General features: G+C 38.0%; 1 protein-coding gene across 4 annotated transcripts in view; it reads left to right on the forward strand.

The window, feature by feature from the left end:
* Positions 1–896: 896 nt before the first annotated feature.
* pwwp2b (PWWP domain containing 2B) overlaps positions 897–13,877 on the forward strand; it is a 43,672-nt gene continuing 30,691 nt past the window's right edge. For 2 of the 4 annotated variants that reach the window (XM_043712556.2, XM_043712557.2), the window contains exons 1-3: positions 897–1,027; positions 1,786–2,207; positions 4,824–6,467. In XM_043712556.2, coding sequence (XP_043568491.1) covers positions 2,053–2,207; positions 4,824–6,450 — 1,782 coding nt within the window. In that variant the 5' untranslated portion in view covers positions 897–1,027; positions 1,786–2,052 and the 3' untranslated portion in view covers positions 6,451–6,467. Of the gene's footprint in view, positions 1,028–1,401; positions 1,602–1,785; positions 2,208–4,823; positions 6,468–13,565; positions 13,772–13,877 lie in introns of all 4 variants that reach the window. The other 2 variants (XR_006314915.2, XM_043712558.2) reach the window with 2 other exon arrangements.

A 13,877-nucleotide genomic window follows, 5' to 3' on the forward strand; every position in this document is an offset into this window, starting at 1 on the left:
TTTTCAAATGTCGGATGAGGCTTACTTCTTGTATTTATTTAATTATTAAGCTCCAGGGACAAACTCGTAAGCATTGAGTATTGCTTTCTTTTTAACAGTCCCATGGTCGGCAGTTGTTCTTCTGACAGGCTAGCATACAACTTCATAGCAAATGGAAGAGCTTGTTTGTGAAGGAGGGAGCCCACTGAAAGGAACACATGACGAAGCCTTGTCAAGAACATATAGAGGCAAAATCAGGGTATTGTAGAAAGTCTGCAAATCTTTCAATTGCTTATCCTTTGATTCTACAAGCAGCACCTACCCTTGTGTGACAGACTCTGCAGATTGAGCTTTGGACAGTTCAACCATTTCAGAAGCCATTAAACCTCAGTGGAATCAGTCACCCGGGTTCCTCAGGGGCTGACTAAGAGATGCTTCCATTACGTCATCAATCCAATTATCTTTCAAAATGTGACACTGGATTGAACAAATACATTGCAAACTTGCGAACTGGTTGTCCAATCCGAACATAAAAGTTATGATAGTGCAGGGTTCCTGATTGAGAACCCAACGGCTTACTTGTTTTGTTTCGTAGTTTTTAAATTGGGGCGTATTTGTAAATAACTTTCACCAGTTTATTTGGGTTATATCCTAGTCTGTTGCTTTTAAATGGTTGAGGACAAACTATTGCACGAATATGAATGATCTCATTTTGGCTTTGATTTATCTCTTTGGAGCTTTCAGAAGTTTAAGAATATTTATGTTGGCAATGAGTTGTCAAACAGCAACACGGGCAATGGTAAATTAATTCGCTCGCAAGTGAGCTAAATGTATTGGTGGCACCATAACTAACAATAATAAATGACATATAATGGAGCCACAAGAGGACGCTATCTGGTGCTTCCGCAAGACATCGTTTGTATCGCCTTATTAGTCATCTTGCTCATTAGGCCACTGTGGGGCGTTTGGTGCTGGCAGCTTTAAAGACTTCAAATGGTGTACCTTCAGGAAATCGTCTACGTGTAGTGTTCAGTCGGTGCATTCTCAGGTATTATTTATTGCTCTTTTTACACGATGGCGTCTTTTTTTTATCCTTTAAATGTGATCTGAGGCGTTTCTCTCAAAGTAAAAATCTATTTAATCTCTTCCTGATTTGTTGAAGGTACATATATCTCGGTTTTAGAATGACCAGTTTAAAGTTTCTTGTTAATTGTACAGTACAGACTTGGATGTATTTACTTATTGTTTTAAAACAGACGTTGCGAAGTAATTTAAACCTAATCTTACAGGACGAAGTAGAAGAGTACATGTTTAAGCACTATACTTGCAGCACAATTATCTTTTAAAATGATTGCATGGGTCCTTTAAGATGTTGGTAGTTGACTACACAATTGATCTAACCCTGCTTGCTGTGTTCAATAGGCCTGTGACCAACACAAGAACCAGATTTGAGCTGACGTCTATCGATATCTTACCGTATTTATTAAAGATCTCGGAACACTAATTGGTTATATTCCATAATTGAAAGCTATCTACATTAAGAGTCGAACGCCAGCAGCTGTTTAGAAGTGTGATATGTGTTTCCATTATGAAAAGAATGAACACAGCTACATCCTAATTAAGTATGGCTCTCAATTTTCCCTAAACATTTCTGCTTGGATGAGGATTATAGTTTTGTTGTGTAAATTGCATAGAGAGCTTGAGGAAGTGGATCAGACGTTGGGGGCGGGATGAAAGGTGTTTTTGTTTGTGTTATTTTATGTGAAATAGTGAATTTGTGTGTTTTTCTCTTCCCCGCCCCCCAAGGAGCTGTTCTCCAGCAGCACAGCCTGCACTCCAAGCTTCTGCTGCACCGCTGCCTCGAGCTCCGGGGATGGGGCGCATGCGCCTGCCGCTTCGCTCCGGGCCCTGTGACTGAGCCGGCCTTTGATTGACAGGTTGAAGGACGAGGCGCGGGCACGTGCCGGCGCTCGCTCCCGCCGCCGCTCCCGCAGCGTCTCCCCTCCCCTCCCCCCCCCCATCCCCCTGGTCCTGGTCCAGGGCCCGCACCTCGGCGTTACCCCGCCAGCGAACATGGCGGCGCTCAGCCCGGAGCCCGCAGTGGGGCGGCTCCGAGCGGGCGCCCAGCTCTCGGTCACGGTGGAACACGTCGTCAGCGGCACCTTGGTGGTGTCCACCAACTTCGGAGGGAGCAGCTTCACCGGGATCCTGATAGATATGGCCAAGAAGTAAGTCCTCTTCTGCCCCCAATTTCTCCCCCCCCAATACTGCCTGAGCTGGGAGTCACCTAGATTAGACTGTGAACACCAGGCCTTCAACAACTGGGGCAATGAGTAACTAACATCAAATTAAATACACACTCAGATATGACCCTCCTCATAAAATAAGGGTGTTTTTTTTTCTTTAGAAAGTAATACTTAATGTAACCTACTTTATAACAACGTGGAACTATTTTATAATGTCCAGTACCACCATTCTGCCTGGCCATTTGTATTATTGGCACCCACTTAATGGAATTCCCATATTTTTACTTCCCTACTGCCTTTCCTATATTTTGGAAATTTCACCCAGGAGCATATCAGAGTTGTTTTTTGTTCTATACAGGTTTTGTAATTAAGTGCTCTTTTACCAACATAAACTATCAAAATGTTATTTAGGAAAATTAATGTACAGTAAACTGTTGTGTCGGCTGTACGACCTACTTGTTTGTTTGTTGATTGACACCATTATCTTTGACTTTTCAGCAACTTTTTTTTTTACAAATGGTTTAGTTTAAATTGCAATAATTTGCATTGCTACTTACTGGTCAGTACATGGACCCATCTTTCATTTATAATGCAGTAAGGTAAAGATCCATATGTAATATGCATCTTAACCATGAATTTACTTGATTAACTTAATATATTGTAAACACAGACATCAATTTTTATTTTATCCCTTTTTGCTTGAATAAATGTCATATCAATTTGTCTTTCACATACTATCCCTAACCTAAATCATAAACTAATGTACTGCATTTGTAAAGTTTATCTTATTGTGGCAAAAAAACGTTGGGGCTGTTTTACACTGGCTGATGCTATACATTAGTACTTGTTTAAGGATAACTAGACGTGATGCACACAAGATGTTCTGATATCCTGTTGCTCTTTCTATTGTGGTAACAATAATTTGTTTGGCTAGATCAGTGCATTCTTTTAAAAGTTGCAACAGCAAAAAAAAAAGTGATGCCTCAAACTGAAGCTTTAGATAGCCGCAGTAGTGACCTCTGCCCCTATAGTTCAGAGATAGCAAGCTTTTTATTTTAAAAAGTAAGAGTTTAACTTTATTATTTTTGACTTCCCTGAAAAATATACATGGTTCTTCACTATTAAATTATATGATTTGATTCAGTTCAAATTGTGCTTGGAGTACTGCTGGCATTGAATATTCACTGAGTGCCCTACCATTTTTGACCCTTTTGTCAGGTTGATGTGAGCCGGCAGGAATTGTCTTCTACATTCTTTGCAACATTGGGAATGGTTATATCGTTTTGGGCCTCTTGTTCCCCTTCACAGTCTCCCTCTTTTAAAATAACAAATTCAGGACATGAAAAAAATCTGCAACAAAATCAAACTTAAAATGTTCATTATAGTGGAGCAGCTGCTGTGCAGTTGCAGTCCTTTTCCCTGGTGAGTCTACTCAATTAAAATAAAATGCATGCCCTGAGTTCAGTCTCAATTTGTGTAGGGCTGACGTTGGCTTAGGTTACAATAAGAAAATGAACTGTTAGGTGTATCACTCCTCAATATTATTGGGGATTCAATATTCAAACATTTATAGCTACTGAAGATGCTCAATGATATTTATTTTGGCTTTAATACAGTCACCCAAGATTTGTAGATGCATAATGGCCACTTGGATGGGTCATGGAATGTGCCCCCTCCCCCAACCTTCCCTGTTAATTTTGGTATGGAGGAAGAAGCTTGCTGTTCTATTTTGTAAGATGTTCTGAATGTGACTTTTTAGTGGTCATGCATAAATTTGTGGGTGAGAAGTCTTAATTTCTCAAGTTCCTTTTTTCAAGATGGAAATTTAACTTAGTATCACTTCACATCTTTTTCCCCCACCCACCCTCACAACCCCCTTGACTTGATAACTCTGATATTTATCATTTCTCCTATTTTAAAAAAAGTTTAGTTGTGTAAAACTGTAAAGAAACGTTGTGATCAATCTTTTGAATTGTATGCTGACATCATTGTCATAAGAAAATATTACAGACTTGATCAGAGTTGATATTTTGAACATGGTGCTTTTACTTGCAAATATGATCTGATGTATGTTCAGATCAGCTTCCTCCCTGTCGTTTGCAGGAAATAGAGCATTGTCGAAGTTTAAAAACACCATTGCATTCTGTTGCTTTTTTAAAACTTTTATCACTTTGCTGTTGGTCCTTGTAATAGACTGACCCTGCTTTTAAATAAAATGCCTTTTTTTTGTAGACACTTTAATCATGTGGTAAGTATCTACATAGTTTTGCATGCCATCATATCATTGGTTTCAAATTTCTGAACTGCAACTATTTTCTGACTCTGCCCTTTTGTTAACTCCACAAAGGAACCTTTTATGCTAGACATTCAAGGCCATTGGATACTGAAAATATGACATAACTAGCTTCAGTGGTCAAATATGTTCAGCCAAATTTTGATCTTTTTGATTGTGATGCTTAGATTTAAATTCCAGTATTAAAAGCTATGATCTTGCAGTTTAGCAAAGTGCAGTGCACAACTTGTATGAATTCTGATCAGAGTCAGGGTGGCTATTCATTTTGTGTTTTTTTTTTTCCTTAAATTATTTTTATTTGCCAGGTCTGGTTTGTATGGTGTTCTCCCAAGCCAGTTTGCCAAGCAAGAGGAGTTTGCCGCCAATTCGTGTGCCAGTGACGTTCTTGATGGAAAAGAACAGGCAGTGTGTCAAACTGAGTCGCAGCTCTGCAACATGCAAGTTTCCAACACATTAGGCAGAGAACAAATTTCACCTATTCAGCCATTACCAGAAACTGTGCCTTGCTTTCCACCTTATTGCGAAGGTGTACCTCTACCACAGCCATTAGTATTGAGACAGACTTACAATCAATGGGTTCCCCAGCCACCACCTCGGACAATCAAGCGTACAAAAAGACGCCTGTCAAGGAATCGCGATCCTGGTAAGCTTATAATGAGCACCATCAGACTGCGACCAAGGCAGGTACTTTGTGAAAAGTGCAAAAACACACTAAATCAGGAGGAGGATGATGATGACAAAGATAGACACAACAGTAAGAATGAGAAAAAATCTAGCATGGAGGAAAATGAAAAGAGAAAACCTGAGGTAATGTGCTGTGAAAATAGGAAAATAAAAAAGGAAAAGAAAGATGATAAATTTTCTGGTGAGCTGGTACATCGAAGCCCTGTGATAAAAATATCATATAGCACTCCTCAAGGTAAGGGAAAAGTTGTAAAAATTCCCTCACGGGTACATGGTTCAGTTGAGCCCTTTTGTCCTAAAAGGTTATTGCAAAATGAAAGTGTGGACCAGGACAAGAATGCAAATTGTGAGGAAATGGAGGTTCTTCCAGAAAAGTCATTCTCTAGTCCACCTGGAACCATTCCAAAGCTAAAACTGACTAGACCGTTGCATTCCAGCGCAGACATCCCACCACCTAGAATTCGGTTAAAACCTCATCGGCTCAGTAATGGGGACAGTGTTGCAATTTATAAGGCTGAGCTTGTAGATAATGTAAATAGCAATGCACAGCCTAAAAGGAGATCAGATAATGGTACACTTCATTCTGAAGAATCTACAGGAAAGAGTTCAGTAGAGACGTCAGGGAGTTCTGGGGAGGAGGACCAATGGCGGTACAAGAGGAGTCGTCGAAGCAAGGATCAAGATGATCTGACTGTGTATTTAAGTTATAGGAAAAAAAGAGCAGATTCGTCTAGTTTATCAGTCTGTAGTAATGATAGTTTAGATGAATCGAAGTCTTCTAGTTCAGAGATGACTTCGCCAGAAGTATGTGATTTTGCACCTGGAGATGATGCTTCTGTGTCGTCGTCTTCCAAAGAAGAAAAGACAGTGCCTCCTTTAACTGTGAGACTTCACACCAAAACTGTAATGAAATGTGTAACAGCTGAAGGCAGGACTATATCTGTTGGAGATATAGTATGGGGGAAAATTCATGGCTTCCCCTGGTGGCCTGCCCGCGTTCTCAGCATTAGTATTAACAAGAAGGAAAATGGGGCTCCACAATGGCAGGAAGCCAGAGTGTCTTGGTTTGGATCACCTACAACATCGCTACTTTCTGTATCAAAAATCTCCCCATTTTTGGAATATTTTAAATTGAGGTTTAACAAAAAGAAAAAAGGAGTGTACCGCAGGGCGATTACGGAAGCTGCCAAGGCAGCTGATCACCTGACACCTGAAATTCGATCTCTTCTTTCACAATATGAAACTTAACTGAGCAGCAGCAACAGGTGAGTGACAAACAATTTTTTATTGAATTTAATTATGTGGACTTCTCAGTAATTGTTTTCACGCTTTAAAATTAAGCAAAACTGTTCACTCCAATATTATGGGAAATTGCTCCCTGTGAATCTGATGTATCAACTGACTCAAGTCTGCAGACTGAAAAGTATTGTGCAATACCTTTCTGGCTAAGAACATCCAGTCTCTAGCAATAACAAAATACCCTTTGGTCTATCAAGCCCTTGCCATATAATCATGGTGTGTACTGTCATGATTGGGTGCTGCCTACATCCCAACAGTTGTATGATTTCTTGGGAAGTAGTTGTATGATTTCTTGGGAAGCAAAGAAAAGTGTCCAATTAGGAGAAAAAGTTTGGGTTGGTATAGATTCATTCAGACAGTCTGAACTAGCCCAGCTGGCAGTCTTGCCTGTTGTTTTACTATCTTTTTATAGAATGAGATTTTTGCTTCTATCAGGAACTGGTTACAGGTCTCAAGTGAAGACTTTTTGCTTTAAATACAAGAATGGGCCCTTTGTTCTATGGCTCCCATCAGTACATGGTTTACAGGTGGCAGGGGGGTGGGGCTTCTAAACTGGCCCTCCATGGAGTAACCTGTGTGAATGATCCTATGTTTTTCTACATCCATTAAAATCTATTGTTGGAAGCACAATCTTGTCCTTCCATTTGAAATACCACCTCCTACCTAATAACCCCCAAAGTCATGCATCTATAACGTGATAGCCTTTGTTTTAAGTCTTGATATAATTGTTATTTGAGCTGGGAATCATCCTTGTGGTTTTGGCCCTTTTTCCAAAGCCCCTCAGTCAACAAACAAGAGGGCCAAAACTGGGTGCAGTATTCAGAATATATTTGAATCAAGGTCTTGTTTGAGACAAATGGAATGCTTCGTTTTGTATTTGAATAAGTCGATTAATACAACCTATCATTTTTGGATATAGCTCTGTGGCATTGGTCATGGCCTTTTTTTATTAAGGATGAACTTTAACTCCAAGATGTTTATTTTAACTGATTATTTTTTTGCATGAGGGATTTCGGTGTATTTGGAGCCCAAATACATAATTCTACACTTCATCTCAATTAAATGCAATTTTATGCACTTTGGTATATTCACCCAGTGAATTAAACCTGCTGACACAAATATGTTCCCCTCCATACTCTCCCAACAATTAGATAAGTTTTATCATCTATAATGTTCCTGCTAAGCTCCTCTCAGTAGCAGAACTGCTTGGAAAGTACTGTGCAGGCCTTGATCTATTTAAAGATAGTACAGCCTTGCGTGGTGGAAAACAAAATTAAAATATTCATTATCTGCCAATTTGCAGACCATTCCAGTATAAGCATTCTATCTACCTTAGATGAGGCGTTTTTAAAAAGAAAACGATCATTTATTTTGGTAAGGGTGTCGCTGATCATTAGTGTCCTGAGCAGATCCACAGCCGTCAATAACTTCCTGATGGGAACGCAGCCAATAGTTGGTCCATTTTAAATTTCAGCTGATTTCTGGAAGTTTCCGTCTGGTAGAATAAGGTGATGAAGTACTAAGTTCTTATGTTTCTGCCTTGCTACCTTACTAACTACTTCTACATTTTAAAACAAAACCCAATTAATATAGTATTGGGTCTTTTTCTATCTCTCTGAAGGAATCATGAGGCACTCTAAAATAAGCAATTATGTGACCTATGTTAAACATTCAATTAATGGGCCTACAATGCCCTGAATCTCACCTATTATCCTTTGAAAATCTGGTCATTCTTCCTAAAATCCAAAATTCAGTGGCCTGTAAAAAGCTGTGTGCAAATGAGTTGTATCGTGCATGTTCCATATATTTCCATCACACTTCTGGGTTGCTGGTAAGATGCTTATAAATTCCATGTCGTAAGTTTTACATTTAATCTCCTACTATGCAACAATATAGCTTGCTATTGAGCGACATTTCTGGAGTGAGGATTGATAGAAGGTAATAATTTAAAACTATTTCCTTACCTTGAGTTCATTTTAGTCTCTCCTTTTGAGAGATCTTTGAATCAGTCCTGTACATTCTTTAAGAATCCTCTGACTATTTAAGCTGCAAGTGCTTTACCATACCCACTATTATTGTTCATCTTCTTTCTTGATGTCCTCTTAGCTGCTCTCATTTCTCTTATTTGCACATGTGAATTCTATTCTTGTTCTTATGCCTCAATAGGGTAGCACACTGGTAATAAAACTGTGCTATTCCCAGAGTCATCACAGATTTTCAAGATTTTCTAAAAGTATGCAGAATTGCCCAATTTATCTGTTGTTTGGACCAAGGTTGACATAGCACATAGCAAGATTCTGTGCAAATAAATTACAAATAGATTCTAGCATCAGGCAAACCATCTACATATAATTCTACTAGTTAAAATCATAAACCCCCTTGTGTGCACATAAAAATCTTTTTTTAGAAAGGGTATTATGGTCAGAGAGACCGACCGAGAAAGCAGTTTCATGGTCTGTGCGCTGGGGTTCATTGAGATGTCATGCCCTTGATCTTCCTTCTCGGGTACTTCTGCTAGCTTTACGGAGGCACAGAGTCACTGGTTCACATTTTGAAGTCTCTAACTAATTGGTTATGAGCAGGAGATTTTATTGCAGATAGGAGACCAATTCCTTCCTTTCTGGAGATCCAATGGCATCACACCAAAGCATTTACACCCATATGTTGATGCACTAACTGGGAGCCAATCATACAGTTGTTGGCAAACAGAAGGCCTTTGGTGCCAATAACTGGTGACCAAATTCTCCAGATCAATCAGCAACTTGTTCTGGTCTCTTACTTGCTCGCTGGTTTCCAGATTTCCACCATTGCTTATTTGCCTGCTCTCATTGCTCTGTCTGTGTCTGTCTGTGTCTGTCTGTGTCTGTCTGTGTCTGTCTGTGTCTGTCTGTGTCTGTCTGTGTCTGTCTGTGTCTGTCTGTGTCTGTCTGTGTCTGTCTGTGTCTGTCTGTGTCTGTCTGTGTCTGTCTGTGTCTGTCTGTGTCTGTCTGTGTCTATTGAAAACAGTCTTTATTAACATTTACACATCAACAAAAATGTTTTCAAGTCTCTATTGTAATTTTAGATCCATGTCTTTTCCTTTTAAAACTCTTGATAATAGCATTTTGGTTAGAGTAGTTTTTAAAACTGACTTGTTTCTGCTTAGCATTAAATTTCTGCATTGTCTTGCCCAGTCTGTTTCCAAATTGTCAGCTACTTCTATAAAATTAGCTTTCAAATAATATTTTGTGCATCTGTGATGACAAGTTACCTAATTGTGCCGAGCCAAATCTCCTTGATTTGATGACCAATGCACGTTGCACTTTTAGTTTTGCCCAATTTGGTTTAGTCTTTAGAAGTGTGATACCAATGCACACTTTAAGGTTGTGGAATGTACAGGGCGTTAATATTGGCTGTGCGATGCAGCATTAGAGTTCAAGTGAATTTTAATTCTCTTGTTTTTATTTGATGGACCACAACAGTTGGAGTACTTGTATGAAATTGATTTGCAATGAGGATTTCTAACTTTTAGTACTGTACAGTTTAAAATTAATTTGCCATAGTGAGGATTCCTGTTTCATGCCGTTTCATGTGCATTTAAGCTATGCTGTGATTTAACCTCTTTTGGACTAATTCACTTAGATCCAGTATGGAATAGATCAATGCATTGAAAAAAGGTTTCTCTCCAGATGTTTATACAGCTAATAAGGAATGTATTATTTAACTGTGTTATTTAGCATCAGCAATTCTCTAGTTGTCATACATAATGAAAACTTGATTTATGTAACCAAATATTAATGGCTTTGTATCAAAATATGTAATTCTACAAATCATTAGATTTTGATTAATAACATTGTATTTTAGATGTTTTTAAAACTTTATGGATGCCATAAATATAATATTTAAGTGTGACATTTCCTCAGAACAAAAACAAGTTAGAAATATAATAAACTGAACAAATGAAAGTGCAAAAAGTAGGGAAAAAGGTTTATGCAATTGTGAAGGAAAGGAGAGATTAATTAGCAATAAGGTTATATGGTACGAAGTCAGGGGATTGCAACAGAACTTGTGGAGGGTTTTATTTCTTGTTTTTGCACTTTGGGTTCCTGTAACTCATCCTTTGTTTTCTTTAATATAAAGCAGACTAGAAAGCTGAAGTAGTGAACCAATTAAAAAAACTAAACAGGCAGTATCTGTATAGCGAAGTAGATGCTCACTTATTTCCTTAGGTGCTGCCTGAGCTAATTTTTTTTTGTATTTTTATCTTTGCTTTCATAGAATTTGGTTTTGGTCCATATAAATCCACTAATTTGACTTTTAAGCTAAAGTAACTTGAAATAGTTAGGCTCTTTAGTCACAGAGCTAATATTTGTGCTTTGTAGTGACAATGCAGTCATCAATTCCATGTTTTGGGAAGGATGCAGTCTTTAGGGATTTAAAAGTCTGCTCTTGCCTATTTTTAGAGCATTGTCTCTAAATAGATTTTGATTATTTGATGCGGACCTCATCTGTTCAGTATTTTGATGTCGGGAGTCAGGACACTTGTAAAGCCCAATATATTTCACCGTATTAATGCTTCCTCATTTCTCTTATTCTTTCCTATTTGTTGCTCTTAAATTGTGTTCACTGACCAATAATAATGTTGGTATGGAGTCTGTCCTGCTTTATTATAAGATGTTTCTATCATATATTGTGTTAGGTAAGCCATTATGCTAGAATTTTTAAAATTTAACTTGTAAAGATAGCTCTTTTTTTTGTGCTAACCCTGTAAATGAGTGTACTGCCGACTGGATGCATTAAGCACTAATGCCACATATCTTTCATTTTTGACATTCTTAACTCTGTGTGGCTAGCTGCCACATTTTCATGCAAGATAGCCAACCAGCTGTACAATTGGCTTTGCCTTGTGTGTGACTTTGTCAACAATTCATTAAAATCACTTTCTACATCCTGTTTACTTGGGGATGTCTGGATTTTGCAAAGATATATTATTCATCTCTGGAGCAACTACATTTTACTGAAGCTTTTCTCCATATATGTTAACTTACATTTTGCTGACCTGGGGTGTCGCTGAATTACTGTTGTAAACATTTGAAGAGGCAAGGATTGATGAATATACTTGGTTTGAGAGTCATTACTGAGATCTACTTTTCTTTGAAATTCAGTGGTTCATTTGAATTAGTGTGAAGATGACATCTTAAAATTTCACACAGCCGGAAATTCAGGAAGACTTGAAAAGTCAGTTGGGTGGAGCAGTAGGATATATATTTTCATGTGTAGGATATATGATGTGATATTCATAGCTTCAAAAAAAGAGCTAACCCTCAGGGGAAAAATGTTGACTGAGGTGGATAAAGAATTATGGTTCATATTTCCCTGAAAGTGAGTTCAGATTGACAGGCTGTCTTTATTTTTATATGTAATGTTATAAAACAGTTATGCAAAATTTCATTTAGCTACAGTTCAAGTATTCTGTGCAGTTTTATCATGCAAATCATAAAGTAAATCCATGTGACTAGCAATAATGGAAAACTTTAGATCTGGAAAGATCCTTTAGGGAATTGATATGGTGGAGGAAGATTTTTTTTTTTATATCCCTTTTAAAACTTTGATAACCAAACAGCATCTGAACAGTCTTTTGCCTCACTTTTGCACAACACAGGAATTAAGAGGCGAGTGGCGCAACCATGGCTTATCAAATAAATTAGGGATTGTATGAGATCCATGGAGGTAACATATAAAACTGCCAGAAAAAAAGATTGGGGTTTTTTTTCTCTTCTGCAGAAGAGAACACAAGTTTGATCACAAGGGGGAAAATCGAATGAGTGAAATTGCAGGGAACATAGATGTTTTTACTGTCAGTTTCTATAAATATGTGAAATGATAAAGATTAGTGAATGTAGGTCCCTTGCGGTCAGAAACTGGTGAAATTATAAGGGGGCACAGAGAAATGGCAAAAGAATTGAATGCAAACTTTCTGTTCCGTCCACAAAAGGTTGCACAAATAATCTTCCAGAAATGTTAAAAAAACAGGGATCTAGAAAGAGAGCCTATTTGAAGGAAATTGGTGTTAGAAAGAAAATGGTTCTGAGGCAATGAATGGGGTTAAAGCCTGACTATTCACCAGGTCTGATAATCTACATCCCAGAATACTAAAGGAAATGGCCATTGAAATATTGAATGCATTGGTGGTCATCCTGGAACAGTTCCTGCAAACAATAGGAACAATATATTGGCTTAAAATGAGAATTGGTTGACAGACAAGAATCAGAATGGAAATAAATAAATCTTTTCCTGAGTGGCAGGGAGGGACTATAATGGCAGGTATTGCAAGGTTGAATGCTTCAGCCCCAGCTCTCTCTACTCACTCCCAACACTTCGGCCAATATTTTGATCATCTGAAAAGGTACCTCAGATAAATATAGTGTATTCTCTTGAAAATGTCTGTTTCATGAAGTATAAGCAAATTCTCTACCTTTTGTGAATTTTGGTTTGGCAAATTAAGTATGGTCACTGTTCCTGTGTATCACACGTGATTGACTACAGAGTAAACTGTTTTGCACAATTAAGTAACTCTTGGTTAATGTCTGCAGTAAAATCAAATTTTGTTCGCGCTGGAAATGTTCGATCTATATTTTTAATATTTTTGTTTTGATATTATTGTTAATCATCAAATTTCCACTTTTTTGGTGGATATGTAGATTGGAAACCTTGGTCATGCATTACCTGTCTCCTTTCTGTTTGTGAAGACCAGGGATAACTCTTAAATCCTTGGATGATTTTAGGTAGTGCAAGGAGCATTGCAATTGACTGTAGAATCTCCTAGTATAGGACTTTAGGAGAAAGGCATTTATGGTTTAAGTGGGTGGGAGAGGTTGAAAGTTGCCATTGGGGTGCATATACTTTAAATATTATAGCTTTGTGGACAGCTTTCTCTGCGTCTTCTGTCCAATTGCAGCATTCAACTGTCAACAATCCTAATGTTTTTTCAATTTTTTCCAAATATTTTCAGGATTACAAAATCCTAATAATTGTTAAATTTAATCTTTTATAATCTGTGCCAACCTGCCTCACCTCTTTTGCAGAAGATCTACTGTATCGATAGAATAGAAGAATGGGTAGAAGAAAGAAGCGGCGAAACATAATTGTATCTGATAGGCAACGATCACAAGACTGACTCTTTAACTCAGTTTTTGATTTGAAATGACTGAAAGTTTGCATGGAACGAGCGCGATCAACTGACTTCTTAAGAAAGCAAAACTGTAGTTGCAAGGGAAAATGTGAACCTTGAGTAAGTGGGGTTTCCTGATTTGAACTACTCTCTTGTCAATCTTGTTGAAGAGGGTGTGGAGTTTGTGAAATTATCAAAAGCTACTTGGTTTGGATTGAATTTACTA

The sequence above is a fragment of the Chiloscyllium plagiosum genome, unplaced genomic scaffold (assembly GCF_037043375.1).
Source record: "Chiloscyllium plagiosum isolate Xiang-an unplaced genomic scaffold, Cpla_swu_hap1 HiC_scaffold_22, whole genome shotgun sequence".
NCBI lineage: Eukaryota > Metazoa > Chordata > Chondrichthyes > Orectolobiformes > Hemiscylliidae > Chiloscyllium > Chiloscyllium plagiosum.